The sequence below is a fragment of the Haematobia irritans genome, chromosome 2 (genome assembly GCF_050003625.1).
Source record: "Haematobia irritans isolate KBUSLIRL chromosome 2, ASM5000362v1, whole genome shotgun sequence".
Lineage (NCBI taxonomy): Eukaryota > Metazoa > Arthropoda > Insecta > Diptera > Muscidae > Haematobia > Haematobia irritans.
In genome coordinates this window covers 217,583,071-217,601,741 of record NC_134398.1, presented here as the reverse complement: position 1 = coordinate 217,601,741, position 18,671 = coordinate 217,583,071, and the positions used below count along the sequence as shown (strand labels likewise).

The 18,671-nt window shown below is 31.3% G+C and overlaps 2 protein-coding genes across 4 annotated transcripts; one reads left to right on the top strand and one right to left on the bottom strand.

Moving 5' to 3' along the window:
• The first annotated feature begins 544 nt into the window (after nucleotides 1-544).
• LOC142227094 (DNA damage-regulated autophagy modulator protein 1) lies at nucleotides 545-3,091 on the top strand. The gene is made up of 5 exons (XM_075297431.1): nucleotides 545-715; nucleotides 904-1,025; nucleotides 1,115-1,344; nucleotides 1,408-1,565; nucleotides 2,282-3,091. Exons 1-5 carry the CDS (start codon nucleotides 651-653, stop codon nucleotides 2,448-2,450), a joined length of 744 nt encoding a protein of 247 aa, XP_075153546.1. The 5' UTR covers nucleotides 545-650; the 3' UTR covers nucleotides 2,451-3,091.
• A 5,374-nt stretch (nucleotides 3,092-8,465) lies between these two features.
• LOC142227093 (protein FAM151B) lies at nucleotides 8,466-14,277 on the bottom strand. 3 transcript variants are annotated; one of them, XM_075297428.1, is made up of 5 exons: nucleotides 14,130-14,277; nucleotides 13,895-14,004; nucleotides 9,489-9,785; nucleotides 9,179-9,420; nucleotides 8,466-9,118 (listed from the first exon to the last, which is right to left on the bottom strand). In XM_075297428.1, exons 2-5 carry the CDS (start codon nucleotides 13,998-14,000, stop codon nucleotides 8,516-8,518), a joined length of 1,248 nt encoding a protein of 415 aa, XP_075153543.1. In that variant the 5' UTR covers nucleotides 14,001-14,004; nucleotides 14,130-14,277; the 3' UTR covers nucleotides 8,466-8,515. The 3 variants fall into 3 exon arrangements, with proteins under 3 accessions (XP_075153543.1, XP_075153544.1, XP_075153545.1); XM_075297429.1 differs by having other exon boundaries at nucleotides 9,489-9,767; XM_075297430.1 differs by lacking the exon at nucleotides 13,895-14,004 and having other exon boundaries at nucleotides 9,489-9,767.
• Between the last annotated feature and the right edge of the window lie 4,394 nt (nucleotides 14,278-18,671).

The window sequence follows — 18,671 nt, the reverse complement described above, 5'->3', positions numbered from 1 at the left end:
CAAATAATTTCATGTACATTTCATACGCTTCGCCCATCACAGTTGGCGATTGTTGCAGTGTCACTTACGAGTCTGTGGTAGCGATGGGGATGAAACGGAAATTTGAAATGCTGACTAGGATATACCTTTTTAGCGTAATAACTATGTTTTCAGCACTTCATTTTCGTTTTTATTGAAGTAAATTATAATAAGATAGTTGCGGTGTGGTAGTGATGAGGATGAAATGGAGCTTTGAAATGCTGGCAGGGTAGTTCCTTTAAATATTACTTAAAATATTTAAAGAATCCCGGAAAAAAATCCCGGGATCTTGGGATTCTTTACTTTGAAATCCCGAATTCCAGCATTTATAAAAATCGAACCAGAATTATAGCCCTAGTTGTTATATTTATTTGTAGCGGAAAATTGTTTCGCCTACCGCCTATCGCTATGGTTATGTATACACACTATTCCTGTAATGTTCGTCTGAGCGACCCATTAATTTTATCTTTTATCTGTCAATGCCACCTACTGTTAATGGAATCGTCGACAATATGGCAACATTTGAAATTCTGCATAAACAAAACAAAAAATTGAGGAAACTACTGGTTACGAATTTACGGTAGTTTTATTAAATTAAGAAAAATTGCATTAAAATTGTAATAGAAACAGAAATGTCAAAAATTTACTTAATTCCAGTCAGTGTGTTCCTGATTTTTCAAGTCACTTTTCTTGCAACGTAAGTCTTAATCTACGACGTAAGAAATTTATAACAAGGATTTCTCGTTGCTGAGAAAAAGCAAACTCTAGAATCACCATAGAACGCATATAGTTTTTAAACCCGGCGTTTTTTTATCCAAAGCGATTTCTTTTGGAAGTTACGCATAACTTAAACTTGAAATTATGCTCAAGTCCTTTTTTTTATAGATATATTGCTGCCGTTCTACAGGGACATGTTGTTCCTACCATACCCTACATCAGTGATGCTGCCACATATTCACCAGAAAGTTGCGTATTTGGTCAAATGATTAACATAGGCAGTGTTTTGTGTGAGTAGAACAATCTAAGCTAGATTTCTCTATATTTGAAGTGACTCATTAACTTCTTATCAATGAAAAAAACAAATCCTATTTTGCAGTGGGTATAACCATATACATACGTTATCGACAAATATTACAACTATATGAGCATCACCCAGATTTGGGTACAAATATGTTACGTTATAATCGTATTGCGGTATGGTTTGGTCTAGCTTCATGTCTGGGTATTAGCGTTGTCGGCAATTTCCAGGAGACAAATGTACGTGTTGTACATTTCATAGGAGCGTTTTTCTGTTTTGGCTTTGGTACACTATACTTTTGGATGCAGGTGGGATATATGGTACAATGCATATATCTAACATTTTTGAAAAATAAAATCACTTTATTGCAGGCTTTGATTTCATATATGGTATATCCCATTGCTGGTACAAAAATGAAAGCCCATTTGCGTTTAGGAATGTCAGTTTGCTGTACTATCCTATTCATATTGTTGGCCGTGACTGGTATATTGTCACACATTTTCTTCAAGGGTCAAAATCCAAGGAAATGGTAAGATTGTATATAAATATTTTATAGTAGTTTGGATTACAGACTGAGACATAGTGTTTTTGTATTTTACAAATTAGCACAAACCGATAACATAATTTTTAACCCCCCCTTTTTTTTTAAATAAAGTCGTGGCAGATTAGTAGTTTTAAAGGATTACAAAAATTATTTATCTTCTTTTGTTCTACAAAGGGAGCCACTGTGGTGCAATGGTTAGCATGCCCGCCTTGCATACACAAGGTCGTAGGTTCGATTCCTGCTTCGACCGAACACCAAAAAGTTTTTTAGCGGTGGATTATTCCACCTCAGTAATGCTGGTGACATTTCTGAGGGTTTCAAAGCTTCTCTAAGTGGTTTCGCTGCAATGCGGAACGCCGTTCGGACTCGGCGATAAAAAGGAGGTCCCTTGTCATTGAGCTTAACATGGAATCGGGCAGCACTCAGTGATAAGAGAGAAGTTCACCAATGTGGTATCACAATGGACTGAATAGTCTAAGTGAGCCTGATACATCGGGCTGCCACCTAACCTAACCTAGCCTTTGTTCTACAAAAGTCAGTTGCCAATTTTACGGCATTACGAAATTAATTGCTTTCTCTATTAAAATTCGATCGGTAATTTTTGGCCAATATTAAATATAGTTTAATGAAATTATACTTATCTTTCTGCCCTTCGAAATAGATTCGTTTAAAATTATTTAATTCTTTTATTATCCTTTCAGGTATCCCTCTGATGGTGGCTGGTATTTCCACGTTGTTAGCTCTGTTTCCGAATGGATTGTGGCTACAGTATTTAGTTTCTATATACTGTCATTTACTGATGAGTTTCGTGACGTCGATTTGGAACATCCACCTTTACGTTTAATTTCATATTCATTAACTTTGCAATAATTTGCATAAATACAGAAAAAAAATTCACAAAAATTTTTTCAATTAAAGTCTTAATTGAGTTTAAAAAAATATTCAATTAAAAATTTAATCGATTCAATAAATGTTTTAATTGAAACAAAAATCAATCGCATAAACTAATAGTATCAATTAAATTTTAAATTGGTCAATTAATTTTTTAATTGACTTTCAATTCATTTTTTTAGTTGATATTATAATTTCTGTGATTGAAGACATTTCAATTAAAAAATTTAATTGGATCAATTAATTTTGTGATTGAATCAGAAAAGAAAAATTTTTGTGTGAAGTATTCACTCTATCTCTCTTTTATTTTATTGTTATAAATTTAGATATATATTTTCCCATTCGATAAGCATTTTCTTATCAGGCATTTCAAAACTCAAAACAAAGAAAGTATGCATAGCTTTAAGTGATGAATTATGGAATTAATATAACCAAAACGTAGGAAGGTGCTTGTTTTTTTCCTAATTTTTTTAAGATTGATCTATATATTGCATACGTACTATATATAATAATTTTCCTTATTTTGTTAATTAAGTTTAATTACCCAATTTGTATATTATCTTCCATTATTGACATGAATAAAGAAATTATAATTAAGCCATATAACAAACAAAGAGAAACGTTGAAGATGTACGAACTCAATATTCATAAATTCATAACTCCAAGGTATTGCATACACTGCTAGAGGTTTGTATATTAAAAATACAAAAGTCGAAATTTAAACTTTTGAATAATCGATTTCCTATCAGAATCATATACCCATATGTTCTCTTTTATTCTAGGATATTCAAAACGCTTTTCTATAGATTCTTTAATTACTGGAACTTGCAATTTCAGAATTATGCTGTGACTGGACCCACCAATTATGTTTCAAAACCCAATCTCTCTACCATCTTCGACCGATCTATCGCTGCCAAGAATGTATCCAAATTCCTGCTTGATATGGTACTCTTTGCCCCGTTTGCGCCACGACAAAATATCCATGGTAAGAATTTAGCCTTTCCACATATTCACTAATAATATGCACAGAAAAAAATATCATATGTTTTTCCGCTATAATATTAATTTAAAAAAATATTCTGGTGTGCACAGCTTCACACTCGTGTTTTTTGTAAAACATATTGTAAAGCTGTCCACATATTGTCAAAATTTTATTACTATAGAAAATTTGGTCAAAACTTTATTTCTATGGACAATTTTTCAAAATTTTAATTCTATAGAAATTTTTATCAAAATTTTATTTCTGTAGAAAATTTTATTTCAATAGAAAATTTTGTCAAATTTTTATTTCTATAGAAAATTTTGTAAAAATTTTATTTCTATAGAAAATTTTGTCAAAATTTTATTTCTACACAAAATTTTGTCAAAATTTTATTTCGTTGTTGTTTTTTATTGCAGCTTAAAACCATACATTGACCAAACTACAAGTGTAGCTTAACCAACAGAGGAAAAGAATGTTTGTCAAATTTATTTGGGCAAAGCCCTATAGACTGCAAGATGGTTGGATGGACGCACGTTTCGGACTTACCATATTCCTCATCAGCATCCTCTACTTGCAGCAAAACTATCAACCAATTATCAGAATAAATTCAGGCAGTTTATTAATCCCAACAAAAACCACACTTGAACCCTCCGAAAAAAGGTTTTACATTGATAGCCGGCTTATGCCGAAATAAATTCGAAACAAACATATCTCTTTTCCTATGCCACTGTCAAATCATCGATTTGAATTCACATTGCTGGGTTTATTTTGAGCGTGCCTCCACTTCTTTTTCCATTTGTTTTGTTTTGTTATTATTGGTTTTGTTCTTTAAGCATTGTTGTTGTTTTTTATTGCAGCTTAAAACCAAAGACAATAAACTCTAGGAAGATAGGAAATTGGCTTGCGTCATACCAAATGTTGCATTTACCACGTTAGTTCCATACATGTTCGTAATTTTTTATTTGTTTTTCGTTTCCTTTTTTTTAAATGAAAAACTTAATTTTCTTAATGAAACAATGTTACATTTTAGGCAACAACAAAAAAATTACATTTTCCCCTTTATGGAAATTTATTTCGTGCACTTAATTTCTTTTTATTTGCATTTTAATGCTATGTCAATACTTGTCGTATACGCGTTTGGTTCGAGTATGAAACTAACACGGTAAATGGTTTGATCTCCTCAGTAGCCAATCTCCTATCTTCCTAGAGTTTATTGTCTTTGCTTAAAACCATACATTGAATAAACTACAAGTGTAGCTTAACCAACAGAGGAAAATAATGTTTGTCAAATTTATTTGGGCAAAGCCCTATAGACTGCAAGATGGTTGGATGGACGCACGTTTCGGAATTACCACATTCTTCATCAGCATCCTCTGCTTGCAGCAAAACTATCAACCAATTATCAGAATAAATTCATATAAATTCTGATAATTGGTTGATAGCTTTGCTGCAAGTAGAGGATGCTGATGAGGAATGTGGTAATTCCGAAACGTGCGTCCATCCAACCATCTTGCAGTCTATAGGGCTTTGCACAAATAAATTTGACAAACATTCTTTTCCTCTGTTGGTTAAGCTACGCTTGTAGTTTAGTCAATGTATGGTTTTAAGCTGCAATAAAAAACAACAACAATGCTTAAAGAACAAAACCAACAATAACAAAAAAAATTATTTCTATAGAAAATTTTGTTATAAATTTATTCCTATAGAAAATTTTGTTATAAATTTATTCCTATAGAAAATTTTGTCAAAATTTTATTTATATAGAACATTTTGTCAAAATTTTATTTATATAGAAAATTTTTTCAAAATTTTATTTCTATAGAAAATTTTGTCAAAATTTTATTTCTATAGAAAATTTTGTCAAAATTTTATTTCTATAGAAAATTTTGGCAAAATTTTATTTCTATAGAAAATTTTGGCAAAATTTTATTTCTATAGAAAATTTTGCCAAAATTTTATTTCTATAGAAAATTTTGTCAAAATTTAATATCTATGGAAAATTTTGTTAAAATTTAATTTCTACAGAAAGCTTTCCCGAAATTTATAGAAAATTTTGTCAAAATTTTATTTCTATAGAAAATTTTGTCAAAATTTTATTTCTATAGAAAATTTTGTCAAAATTTTATTTCTATAGAAAATTTTGTCAAAATTTTTATTTCTATAGAAAATTTTGTCAAAATTTTATTTCTATAGAAAATTTTGTCAAAATTTTATTTCTATAGAAAATTTTGTCAAAATTTAATATCTATGGAAAATTTTGTTAAAATTTAATTTCTACAGAAAGTTTTGTCGAAATTTTATTTCTATAGAAAATTTGTCAAAATTTTATTTCTATAGAAAATTTTGTCAAAATTTTATTTCTATAGAAAATTTTGTCAAAATTTTATTTATATAGAAAATTTTGTCAAAATTTTATTTCTATAGAAAATTTTGTCAAAATTTTATTTCTATAGAAATTTTTGTCACAATTTTATTTCTATAGAAAATTTGGACAACATTTTATTTCTATAGAAAATTTTGTCAAAATTTTATTTCTATAGAAAATTTATTCAAAATTTTATTTCTATAGAAAATTTTGTCAAAATTTTATTTCCATTTGTTTTGTTTTGTTATTGTTGGTTTTGTTTTTTAAGCATTGTTGTTGTTTTTTTATTTCAGCTTAAAACCATACATTGACTAAACTACAAGAGTAGCTTAACCAACAGAGGAAAAGAATGTTTGTCAAATTTATTTGGGCAAAGCCCTATAGACTGCAAGATGGTTGGATGGACGCACGTTTCGGAATTACCACATTCCTCATCAGCATCCTCTACTTGCAGCAAAACTATCAACCAATTATCAGAATAAATTCAGGCAGTTTATTAAACCCAACAAAAACCACACTTGAACCCTCCGAAAAAAGGTTTTACATTGATAGCCGGCTTATGCCAAATAAATTCGAAACAAACATATCTCTTTTCCTATGCCACTGTCAAATCATCGATTTGAATTCACATGGCTGGGTTTATTTTGAGCGTGCCTCCTCTTCTTTTTCCATTTGTTTTGTTTTGTTATTGTTGGTTTTGTTCTTTAAGCATTGTTGTTGTTTTTTTATTTCAGCTTAAAACCATACATCCTCTGTTGGTTAAGCTACTCTTGTAGTTTAGTCAATGTATGGTTTTAAGCTGAAATAAAAAAACAACAACAATGCTTAAAGAACAAAACCAACAATAACAAAACAAAACAAATGGAAAAAGAAGAGGAGGCACGCTCAAAATAAACCCAGCCATGTGAATTCAAATCGATGATTTGACAGTGGCATAGGAAAAGAGATATGTTTGTTTCGAATTTATTTGGCATAAGCCGGCTATCAATGTAAAACCTTTTTTCGGAGGGTTCAAGTGTGGTTTTTGTTGGGTTTAATAAACTGCCTGAATTTATTCTGATAATTGGTTGATAGTTTTGCTGCAAGTAGAGGATGCTGATGAGGAATGTGGTAATTCCGAAACGTGCGTCCATCCAACCATCTTGCAGTCTATAGGGCTTTGCCCAAATAAATTTGACAAACATTCTTTTCCTCTGTTGGTTAAGCTACTCTTGTAGTTTAGTCAATGTATGGTTTTAAGCTGAAATAAAAAAACAACAACAATGCTTAAAGAACAAAACCAACAATAACAAAACAAAACAAATGGAAAAAGAAGAGGAGGCACGCTCAAAATAAACCCAGCCATGTGAATTCAAATCGATGATTTGACAGTGGCATAGGAAAAGAGATATGTTTGTTTCGAATTTATTTGGCATAAGCCGGCTATCAATGTAAAACCTTTTTTCGGAGGGTTCAAGTGTGGTTTTTGTTGGGTTTAATAAACTGCCTGAATTTATTCTGATAATTGGTTGATAGTTTTGCTGCAAGTAGAGGATGCTGATGAGGAATGTGGTAATTCCGAAACGTGCGTCCATCCAACCATCTTGCAGTCTATAGGGCTTTGCCCAAATAAATTTGACAAACATTCTTTTCCTCTGTTGGTTAAGCTACTCTTGTAGTTTAGTCAATGTATGGTTTTAAGCTGAAATAAAAAAACAACAACAATGCTTAAAGAACAAAACCAACAATAACAAAACAAAACAAATGGAAAAAGAAGAGGAGGCACGCTCAAAATAAACCCAGCCATGTGAATTCAAATCGATGATTTGACAGTGGCATAGGAAAAGAGATATGTTTGTTTCGAATTTATTTGGCATAAGCCGGCTATCAATGTAAAACCTTTTTTCGGAGGGTTCAAGTGTGGTTTTTGTTGGGTTTAATAAACTGCCTGAATTTATTCTGATAATTGGTTGATAGTTTTGCTGCAAGTAGAGGATGCTGATGAGGAATGTGGTAATTCCGAAACGTGCGTCCATCCAACCATCTTGCAGTCTATAGGGCTTTGCCCAAATAAATTTGACAAACATTCTTTTCCTCTGTTGGTTAAGCTACTCTTGTAGTTTAGTCAATGTATGGTTTTAAGCTGAAATAAAAAAACAACAACAATGCTTAAAGAACAAAACCAACAATAACAAAACAAAACAAATGAAAATTCTATTTCTATAGAAAATTTTGTCAAAATTTTATTTCTATAGAAAATTTTGTCAAAACTTTATTTCTATAGAAAATTTTGTCAACATTTTATTTCTAAAGAAAATTTGGTCAACATTTTGTTTCTATAGAAAATTTATGAAAAGTCTCTTAGTTGGAGAGGAATATTTTACAAAATCTACCAAAACATCAAGAATTCTACCAATCTACCAAACAGTAACAATCTACCATTTTTAGTAGAATTCTACCAACTGTTGCAACCGTGCTGTGGCAACGAATTATTTTTTAGTTTTTTTTTTTCAAATATTTGCCCAATGTGACCATACTGTAAGAATATTTCTTTGGGTATAAGAAGAATGGCAAGACTTCCTGTATATTTGGATTGAAATGATTTCGTGATTCATATTATAAGCATTTCTTTTAATTTCTCGAAATTCCACAATAAATAACATATAGATTTTTTTAATTCATATGTGTTTTTTTATTCCTTTTTATGTTCATGAAAACTCAAATATGAATCTTTTCCATATACAAACTAATTAAATACAATCCAGCGCTTATTAAAGTGAAATTCATCAGTGAAGAACTTATCGCATTATGAGTACTGCCATCACTACCGCCTCCTTCAGTTTCCTTATCGGGCCGTGACAAATCCAATTTATCAGATAAATCGTCAGGGACATCCAAATAAATACGATCGAAGCCAAAGGAAAATATTAATTTCCTTAGTCCTTCGACGTCGACATAATCGTTTTGTGATGACCATATGGTTAAGGTGCTCTCATTGGTACCATTTACTGATTTCACTAAATTATGCAACTCATATTGACTATTTGCAGCAATTCCAGCTCTCACGGGAAATGTAATGGGTTGACCGGTAGCAGTTACATTATTCCTATGAATGGCATCCAACATAGCATCGATTTGTTCCGGAGTATAGGAACCATTATCATAGCTGGAAGACCATTTTGTTGTCCAACCAATGGAAAGAACAGCTTTGGGAAATTGTGAAGAACCAGCAAAGAAACGATCTGGATCAACAGGTATGGTATTTGTTTGATTCACAGGACCTTGTATAATATCAGCATTTAACCAAATGGGATAGGTCATCTGAAAGTATTAAAAAATTAAATTTTTTCCGGAATGTTTCCCACCATTATCGATAATTACTTGTGGAACTTTTTCTTTAAGTGTATCCAAAGATCCCTCGAAAACTTCTATGGATTTAAAATCGAGTTTAACTCCCTTCATTTGTTGGGGATTGGCATCATTATGCGCCTTGATTTGTTGCAGAAAAGAATCAAGCGACAAATCGGAAGTATTTGCCGGTGGATGAGCCATTACAGGCATATCAGCACCAATACCATTTATTTTGCCCATAACAATATCGGCTTCGATCATATCAATATCATCTGAGAATTCGAACAGCGTTTAGATAGAAAATTAAGTGGGGGATTCTGAATTTTTGGGTTATATTTACCATTGAGAGCTTCCGTTAAAAGCTGTTGACTATTAACAGCATGGGCCCAGGTAATGGCTGTAAGATTGGTTCCACCATTGCTCACCATATTTTTGGACGAAACCATAATTATAAAGTCTTTACTTGTACCCAATCCTATTTGTTGAACCGGGGCCACAAAACTAATGGGTCTTGGATCTATGGTATAAGCATATCGCGAGTCATTCAATATTCTCCCATTATTGTGGCCAAGTGCGGAAAAATTTAAAGAAGCACCATTGAGAGAATCCACCACCAATACTGGAAAGAAAATTAAAACTGAGAATTTCATACAAATGCAAACAATTTCTTACTCAATTACAGCTAATTTGCTTTTGTTAGGTAAATAGTGTAGTAGGGGGGGATGTGGGGCGGAAGGTAGGAAAACACATAAGATTATTAGTACTAATGGAAATAGACTCTGTGACACTGAAAATTTTATAGATGAAATGTAAAATAGGATAATGCATTTTTGTTTGGTTACAAAAAATGTGGCTAAGTTTGTATTAGCATATATAAAAGTAAATTTTATACTCATAAAAAAGTCTGCTAAAATCAGCAGTCGGTGTTTGCTGTTATAGGTTTGTTAATTAATGGCCTAGTGAATAACAATGCGTAAAATTTTTATGTTTTAAAGAAAGGAAAAACTATTAAATACACCAAACGTTGGTTGCTCTTGTAGTCCGAAAAACATTTCGTAAAATTCTTAGTTCCACACAGGGCTGCCAATAAAATTTCAAGAAAAATCGTCACTTTTTTACAAATTATTTTTTTAATATATAGCTACTATTTAATTCAGTAAGATTTTTATTTAAAAATAAAAATAAAGATTTTTAATATTTACTTATGTGTTGCACGATTTTCCAAAATTTGACCATAAAACACTTGACTCTCCAATTAAGATCTACAATTTACTATAGAAATAAATTTTTTTAGAAATATAATTTTGCAACAATTTTCATAGAAGTAAAAAATTCGCAAGAATTTACTATGGACAAAAAATTGCCAAAAATGTTCTATAGAAATGAAAATGTGCAAAAATTTTCTACAGATATAAAGTATTGAAAAAGTTTTCTATAGAAATAAAATGTTGACAAATTTTTCTATAGAAATAAAATTTTGACAAATTTTTCTATAAAATAAAATTTTGACAAAATTTTCTATAAAATAAAAGTTTGACAAAATTTTCTATAAAATAAAATTTTGACAAAATTTTCTATAGACCTAAAATTTTGAGAAAAAATTCTATAAAATAAAATGTTGACAAAATTTTCTATAGAAATAAAATTTTAACAAAATCTTCTAGAGAAATGAAATTTTAACAAAATCTTCTATAGAAATAAAATTTTGCAACAATTTTCATAGAAATAAAATTTTGAAAAAAATTTTCTATAGACAAAAAAAGGATAAAAATGTGCAAACATTTTCTACAGATATAAAGTATTGAGAAAGTTTTCTATGAAAATAACATTTTGACAAAATTTTCTATAGAAATAAAATTTTGACAAAATTTTCTATAGAAATAAAATTTTGACAAAATTTTCTATAGAACTAAAATTTTGAGAAAATTTTCTACAGAAATAAAAGTTTGACGAAATTTTTCATGTAAATTAAATTTTGACAACTTTTTCTGTAGAAATAAAATTTTCTGTAAATTCAATATACAACATTTCTTTCGAATAAAACAATTTTTTTATATATTAACCACAAAAAAATTGCTCAAAAAATTCAAAATAATTTTTTTGTTCAATTTGATAAATTTTTGGTTATTTTTATAGCCTGCGCCACACTGTGGAACAGGGTATTATAAGTTAGTGCATATGTTTGTAACACCCAGAATGAGACGAGATAGACACATGGTGTCTGCGGCAATAATCCTCAGGGTGGGTCCCTGAGTCGATATAACCATGTCCGTATCTGTCCGTCCGTCCGTCCGTCTGTCTGTGAACACATTTTTGTGATCAAAGTATAGGTCGCAATTTAAGTCCAATCGCACAAATTTGGCACATGTTCCTAATTTGGGTCAGAATAGAACCCTATTGATTTTGGAAGAAATCGGTTCAGATTTAGATATAGCTCCCATATATATCTTTCGCCCGATATGGACTTATAGGGCCCCAGAAGCCAGATTTTTGACCGAATTTGGTTGAAATTTTGCACTAGGAGTACAATTAGTGGTATAGTCAAGTGTGCAAAATTTGATTGAAATCGGTTCAGATTTAGATATAGCTTCGCCCGATATGGACTAATATGGTCCTAAAAGCCAGAGTTTTGGCCCAATTTGGTTGAAATTTTGCGCAGGGAGTAGATTTAGCATTGTAGCTATGCGTGCCAAATTTGGTTGAAATCGATTCAGATTTAGATATAGCTCCCATATATATCTTTCGCCCGATATGCACTTATATGGACCCAGAAGCCAGAGTTTTATCCCGATTAGCTTGAAATTTTGCACAAGGAGTACAATTGGTAGTATAGTCATTTGTGCCAAATTTGATTGAAATCGGTTCAGATTTAGATATAGCTTCCATATATATTTTTCGCCCGATATGGACTTATATGGCCCCAGAAGCCAGAGTTTTGGCCCAATTTGGTTGAAAATCTCAGCGGCTTTCGATTTCCCCCCGATCCAGACTTCCTGGCTGTCGACAAACGTTCCTCAAACACTTTAATTACATTTGTAACGGTTGATTTGGCAACTTTTAGCGATTTTGCCAGCTTTGCGTGCGAGTAGCTCGGATTTTCGCAATGCGCGAGCAAAATTTTGATGCGCTGCTCTTCTTGCTTGGACGGCATTTTGACAACTGAAGAGTGAATTCCAAAATCAAAATAGGAGCAACATTCTACACACACACACACCTTCAAAATGGTGTGTTCAGGTTTTTTAAATGCAAAATTGAAAGAAATACGTCAAGTTTATATTGACCAAATTTTGACCGTATCACCCTTTAGGAGTACAATTAGTAATATAGTCATGTGTGCCAAATTTGATTGAAATCGGTTCAGATTTAAATATGGCTCTCATATATATGTTTTTCTGATATCGACAAAAATGGTCAAAATACCAACATTTTCCTTGTTAAATCGCCACTGCTTAGTCGAAAAGTTGTAAAAATGACTCTAATTTTCCTAAACTTCTAATACATATATATCGAGCGATAATTCATAAATAAACGAAGTTTCCTTAAAATTGTTTCAGATTTAAATGTTTCCTTTTTTTTACATGGTCACACCCAAAAATAACATTTTGCTCTTAAACCATGTTTGAGGTGATCATATTCCTTCTCTGGGTGCAGCGTTCTTTATTTATTCATTCATAAGAATATTTAGAAAAAGATGATTTAAGCACTAGCAATTGAAGTTATCGGCTTATGACTAATCAATATAGGTGATATATATCATAACAATACAGAACATCTCAAGAAGTAGTTAGAATGTCATTCCGTGGTGCCATATTAGGTTCATATCACAAACGTTTTGAATAGACGTTTTGATGCATCGTGTTCAATTGCGTTTGTGACTGAGTGTGCTAAAGTATTGTGTTATGGTGCCAACATACCCAGGTTCATCCCCAGGTGAAAGCGAAGATGTGTTTCAAATTGTAAAAATTTGATAATAAGACAATATAAGTATAACAAAAAATTCTGATAAAAAAGTGAAATGAAAAAAATTTGTTTTTAGGCACAAATTCGTCCTACGACAAGCCCATGTAAAATTCATGGTAGATGATCCAAGTTTGCACTAATGCCGGATCACAAATTGGGGATCCAAATTACTTTTTCGGAAGCTCTGTTTGCTGGGTTTATTTTAGATCAAAATAATTAATTGAATCTTATTTAAATAGTGCCTATAAGTTTCTAAAATGTTAACCCTATTTAACTTCAAGTTTTTCCATCAAAATATGATATTTTCTTAAACAACAGAAAAAAATGTATATAAATTTTAATAAATTTCCTTCACTTTAACAAAAAGTATTAACTTATTTGTTTCATGGTGAAATTAGTAAAATATTAAAACTATATTTTCTTTCATTGTGGCTTCACTTTTTTTGAGTGTAGTACCCTCCTTAATATTCCATTTCGGAAAACAATATTTTTTTCAGTGTTTATTCTATTTTTCATTTCAATTCCATTGAAACAAATAACTAAAATTCCTTGTGAATATAATTTAAATCTATTATTACGTAGTATTTTCTCTGAATATATCACTATCAGCTGTTTTTGTTATTGTAAAGATGTAAACATTACCAATTTCAAGGGCATATAAATGAATATAATGATAATTATAAAATAAATGAAATGCAGTAAAAAAACACCAACAAAATATTAAAGTTTCAATAATGACAGAAAAAATACATGCATAACATACATAAAACGAAACATGTACTTTACCCAAAATTAACAAAAACTCAAATAAAACTTTATGGCATATCGAAGGTTTATTATAGTGCCGTAGATTATCAATATACGAATGCCTTAGCACAACTCTCATAGCCATTTTTCTAATGGATTAAATTGCAAAAAAAACGCACACATTAAAGAAATAAATCAAAAATAATTAAAATAGAAACAAATTTCATGCATTCACGTCGATTTACTATAATATTGAATTGTCCATCAAACTCACGTTTTACACTTAAATGGAATAAATTACGTTCAAATTAAAGTAGATTTTTGTTTTTGGAACTATTAGCGACGACCTTCTTTTGTAAATTACCGGTCTTTAAATATTGTTAGAAACACCGCACTTTGTTAATGAACTTTAAATTGTCAAATAAAAATAGAGTTTTTCTCTTTGAATTGAACTCTCTGTAAGATTACTCTCTTATTCTCATTAGATTTTATAAAGCAACAGTAGCAAAAAAAAAAAAAGATTAGTGCTATTTTCGTTTACTCCCTCTCCCTCTCTTTATCTCTTTGTGATTCAAAGATATGTGTGCGTGAGTATGTTTATCATCACATTGACGATGGGAAATATTGTTCACCGTTATGCAAATGTTGACTTTCTAAATAAATTTCTTTCATTAGTTTGGCAACCGATTATTATTCTTCATAAAGCTGATTGCATACTTTAAGAATTTTAGAGCAAGCCAACATCCCTGATATTATTCCAGCAACTGTATACTTTTAATATGGAGTAGGCGCATTTTCATCCAGATGAATGTTATTGTACTCTGCCTATATGTTATGATGGCATAGGCCATGATTAATAGACACAATTTGAATTTCATTTGAGGTCAAACATTTTTTTGGAAGAATCACGAGAATTATTGTCACGGTAGTTTGTATCGCATACTCATCTCTTTCTCTCTCTCTCTCTTTGTGCTATGAAAATTTCAACCAATATGGAGAAACATTTATGATGTAGTTGTTATTTGATAGTATGTAATCACTATCAATTAAATTTTTGAAAAATCCATAATAAAACTTAACAAATCATATTAACAGATATTTATCATATCAACTGAAAAACACATTATACATATAAGTGGGTTTATTTATTTATTGTTTATGGAACGCTAGCCCATTTTCATTCATTACTTTTCTGGGATGAGTTTGCGCAGTTACAGTCCGAGCCAAATTTAAAGTCAATACAAAATCTAAGAATTACACTCAAAAGAAAAAGGCAGTAATAATAGAAACAAATAAGTAAAATAGAAAGTCGGGCGGGGCCGACTGTATCATACCCTAAACCACCCTTACTGAATTAATAAACATAAGCATTTGTGGGGTATCATTGCAAGAGGTTTGGGAGATAAACCGCATTTCTATATTTACGAACATTAAGGGGGGGAATCTGTTTCAGTTTTAGATAGAGCTATATATATATATATATATATATATATATATATATATATATATATATATATATATATATATATATGTATATATATATATATATATATATATATATATATATATATATATATATATATATATATATATATATATATATATATATATATATATATATATATATATATATATATATATATATATATATATATATATATATATATATATATATATATATATATATATATATATATATATATATATATATATATATATATATATATATATATATATATATATATATATATATATATATATATATATATATATATATATAGCTCTATCTAAAATATATATATATATATATATATATATATATATATATATATATATATATATATATATATATATATATATATACATATAAAGGGTGATTCTTTTGAGGTTAGGATTTTCATGCATTAGTATTTGACAGATCACGTGGGATTTCAGACATGGTGTCAAAGAGAAAGATGCTCAGTATGCTTTGACATTTCATCATGAATAGACGAACGATCTGCCACAACGTCGAATTTTCAGTGAATGGGCCCTAGAAAAGTTGGCAGAAAATCCGCTTTTTTATCGACAAATTTTGTTCAGCGATGAGGCTCATTTCTGGTTGAATGGCTACGTAAATAAGCAAAATTGCCGCATTTGGAGTGAAGAGCAACCAGAAGCCGTTCAAGAACTGCCCATGCATCCCGAAAAATGCACTGTTTGGTGTGGTTTGTACGCTGGTGGAATCATTGGACCGTATTTTTTCAAAGATGCTGTTGGACGCAACGTTACGGTGAATGGCGATCGCTATCGTTCGATGCTAACAAACTTTTTGTTGCCAAAAATGGAAGAACTGAACTTGGTTGACATGTGGTTTCAACAAGATGGCGCTACATGCCACACAGCTCGCGATTCTATGGCCATTTTGAGGGAAAACTTCGGAGAACAATTCATCTCAAGAAATGGACCGGTAAGTTGGCCACCAAGATCATGCGATTTGACGCCTTTAGACTATTTTTTGTGGGGCTACGTCAAGTCTAAAGTCTACAGAAATAAGCCAGCAACTATTCCAGCTTTGGAAGACAACATTTCCGAAGAAATTCGGGCTATTCCGGCCGAAATGCTCGAAAAAGTTGCCCAAAATTGGACTTTCCGAATGGACCACCTAAGACGCAGCCGCGGTCAACATTTAAATGAAATTATCTTCAAAAAGTAAATGTCATGGACCAATCTAACGTTTCAAATAAAGAACCGATGAGATTTTGCAAATTTTATGCGTTTTTTTTTTTTTAAAATTTATCAAGCTCTTAACAAATCACCCTTTATATATATAGCTGTATCTAAAACTGAAACGATTTCGATAATTATTCTACATACAGTTAGTACTATTGAGTAGGATCGGTTAAAAAAGGCCAAATTGGGGAAAATCGGGCGATACACATATATATGGGAACTATATCTAAATCTGAACCGTTTTCAATGAAATTTTGCAGACTTAAAGGATGATGAAAAAGTTTGTGCCATTTTGACGACGATCGGTTAGTAAAAAAAGTGCACATACAGTTAGTGCTATAGAAGATTACATTTGGCCAAATTTGAGTACAATCGGTTGATAAATAAGAGTTTTACGGTCAAATTTGGGAAAATCGGGCGATACATATATATGAGAGCTATATCTAAATCTGAGCCGATTTCGATGAAATTTGGCAGACTTAAAGGGTTATGAAAAAGATTTACTTTGTGTCAAATTTGACAACGATCGGTTAGTAAAAAAGTGCAACGTGACTCCATTTGTCGAACCGATTTAATCCAATTTCTTACAAATTCAATAGCGTTCGTTCGTTTCCCATTTGCTTTTCGCTGTAAGGAAGTTTGTTTGGAAGAAAAGTATATACTTTTTGTGATAAACATTGATTATTTTACAGGATTTAAAAACAATTTCATAAAGTCTAACTAAAAAAAACTATTTTCTGGCTAATTGCAACTTCCCTCATATCTTTCACCTTTTTCTGTAATGCAAACAATGTAGAAGAAACTATTCGATTTTGTAAATTTTTTAAATTTTATCTTACGTCTGGACGAACCGCTGACCATACAGTTTGTAAGCCAGCACACTATCCACTGGGCTATGGAGCTGTTATTGTCATTAACAGACAATTATGGCTATAGGCTTCAACACACAAGCAACGCAAACAGTTATATTTATATAGCATAGTTTTGGGCGCCCACGAGCTGATGTAGAGAAACTTTTTTTAACAGAAACATCCATTTAATAGGCCACCGTGGATCAATTATATGCATGTCCGCCATGGATTCTATCCCTGCTTCGACCAAACATCAAAAAGCTTGCTTTTTCCGAAGATTCCGAAAATATGTTCGACATATGTGTCGAAGAGCTCAATCGCAACCGGAAGCTGATGTTCCGTAAAAAATAAGCAATCATGCCTGATATGTTACACACATGTATCGCTTGTACACAAAAAAACATCTGATTCAATCACGAAATTAATTGATCCAATTAATTTTTTAATTGAAATGTCTTCAATCTCAGAAATGATAGTATCAATTAAAAAAATTAATTGAAAGTCAATTAAGAAATTAATTGATCCAATTAAAAAATTAATTGATACTATTAATTTTGTCATTGATTTCTGTTTCAATTAAAAAACTTGTTGAATCAATTAAAATTTTAACTGAATATTTTTTAAAACTCAATTAAAATTTTAATTTGATAAATTTTCGTTAAATTTTTTCCTTTGTGTGTGAGGTCAGATGTCACACCTAAAAGGTGATCTGGACAACACATTACAATGTCACAACGGCGGAAGTGCGTAGGCAGTTGAATGTTAGAGTCGATGGCGAAATAATTCCGACAGTAAACTACCCCAAGATACTCGGGGTAACATTCGACAGCCTTTTCAGGTCTTCTGCCCGTGCCACTGCAATATGTAATGAGATCCGCGGTAGAAACAAGGTCCTCAAGTCACTTGCCGGCGGACAAAGAAACCTTGTTAACTACTTATAAGACAATTGGCCGGTCAGTGGTAAACTATGCAGCTCCAGTGTGGACACCGCAGACCAGTGACACGCAGTGGAATAACATACAGACCTGCCAGAATGCTGCCCTTAGAACTGCGACTGGGTGTCTCTGCAGCACACCCCTGGATTACCTTTATGTGGAGACAAAGATCATCCCTGTGCCGAAGACACAATACAGGAACGTGAGGGTCGATATACATCATCTAGAGCGCGAGATCCAGCGTTACAAAAGAGAGCCTCTAGATCAAGCAGCGTACCAGGCAGGTTTCAACAGGATTCATGAGGATACTGTAGCTGA

Bases quoted from the DNA above. Each gene is read 5' to 3' on its own strand.
- LOC142227094 (XM_075297431.1), top strand. From the start codon at position 651: ATGTCAAAAATTTACTTAATTCCAGTCAGTGTGTTCCTGATTTTTCAA. The intron at 1,026-1,114 runs GTGAGTAGAACA...CCTATTTTGCAG, and splicing joins TAACATAGGCAGTGTTTTGT to TGGGTATAACCATATACATA. The intron at 1,345-1,407 runs GTGGGATATATG...ACTTTATTGCAG, and splicing joins CACTATACTTTTGGATGCAG to GCTTTGATTTCATATATGGT.
- LOC142227093 (XM_075297428.1), bottom strand. From the start codon at position 14,000: ATGGCTATGAGAGTTGTGCTAAGGCATTCGTATATTGATAATCTACGG. The intron at 9,421-9,488 runs GTAAATATAACC...TCGAATTCTCAG, and splicing joins TTTAACGGAAGCTCTCAATG to ATGATATTGATATGATCGAA. The intron at 9,119-9,178 runs GTAATTATCGAT...TAATACTTTCAG, and splicing joins TTAAAGAAAAAGTTCCACAA to ATGACCTATCCCATTTGGTT.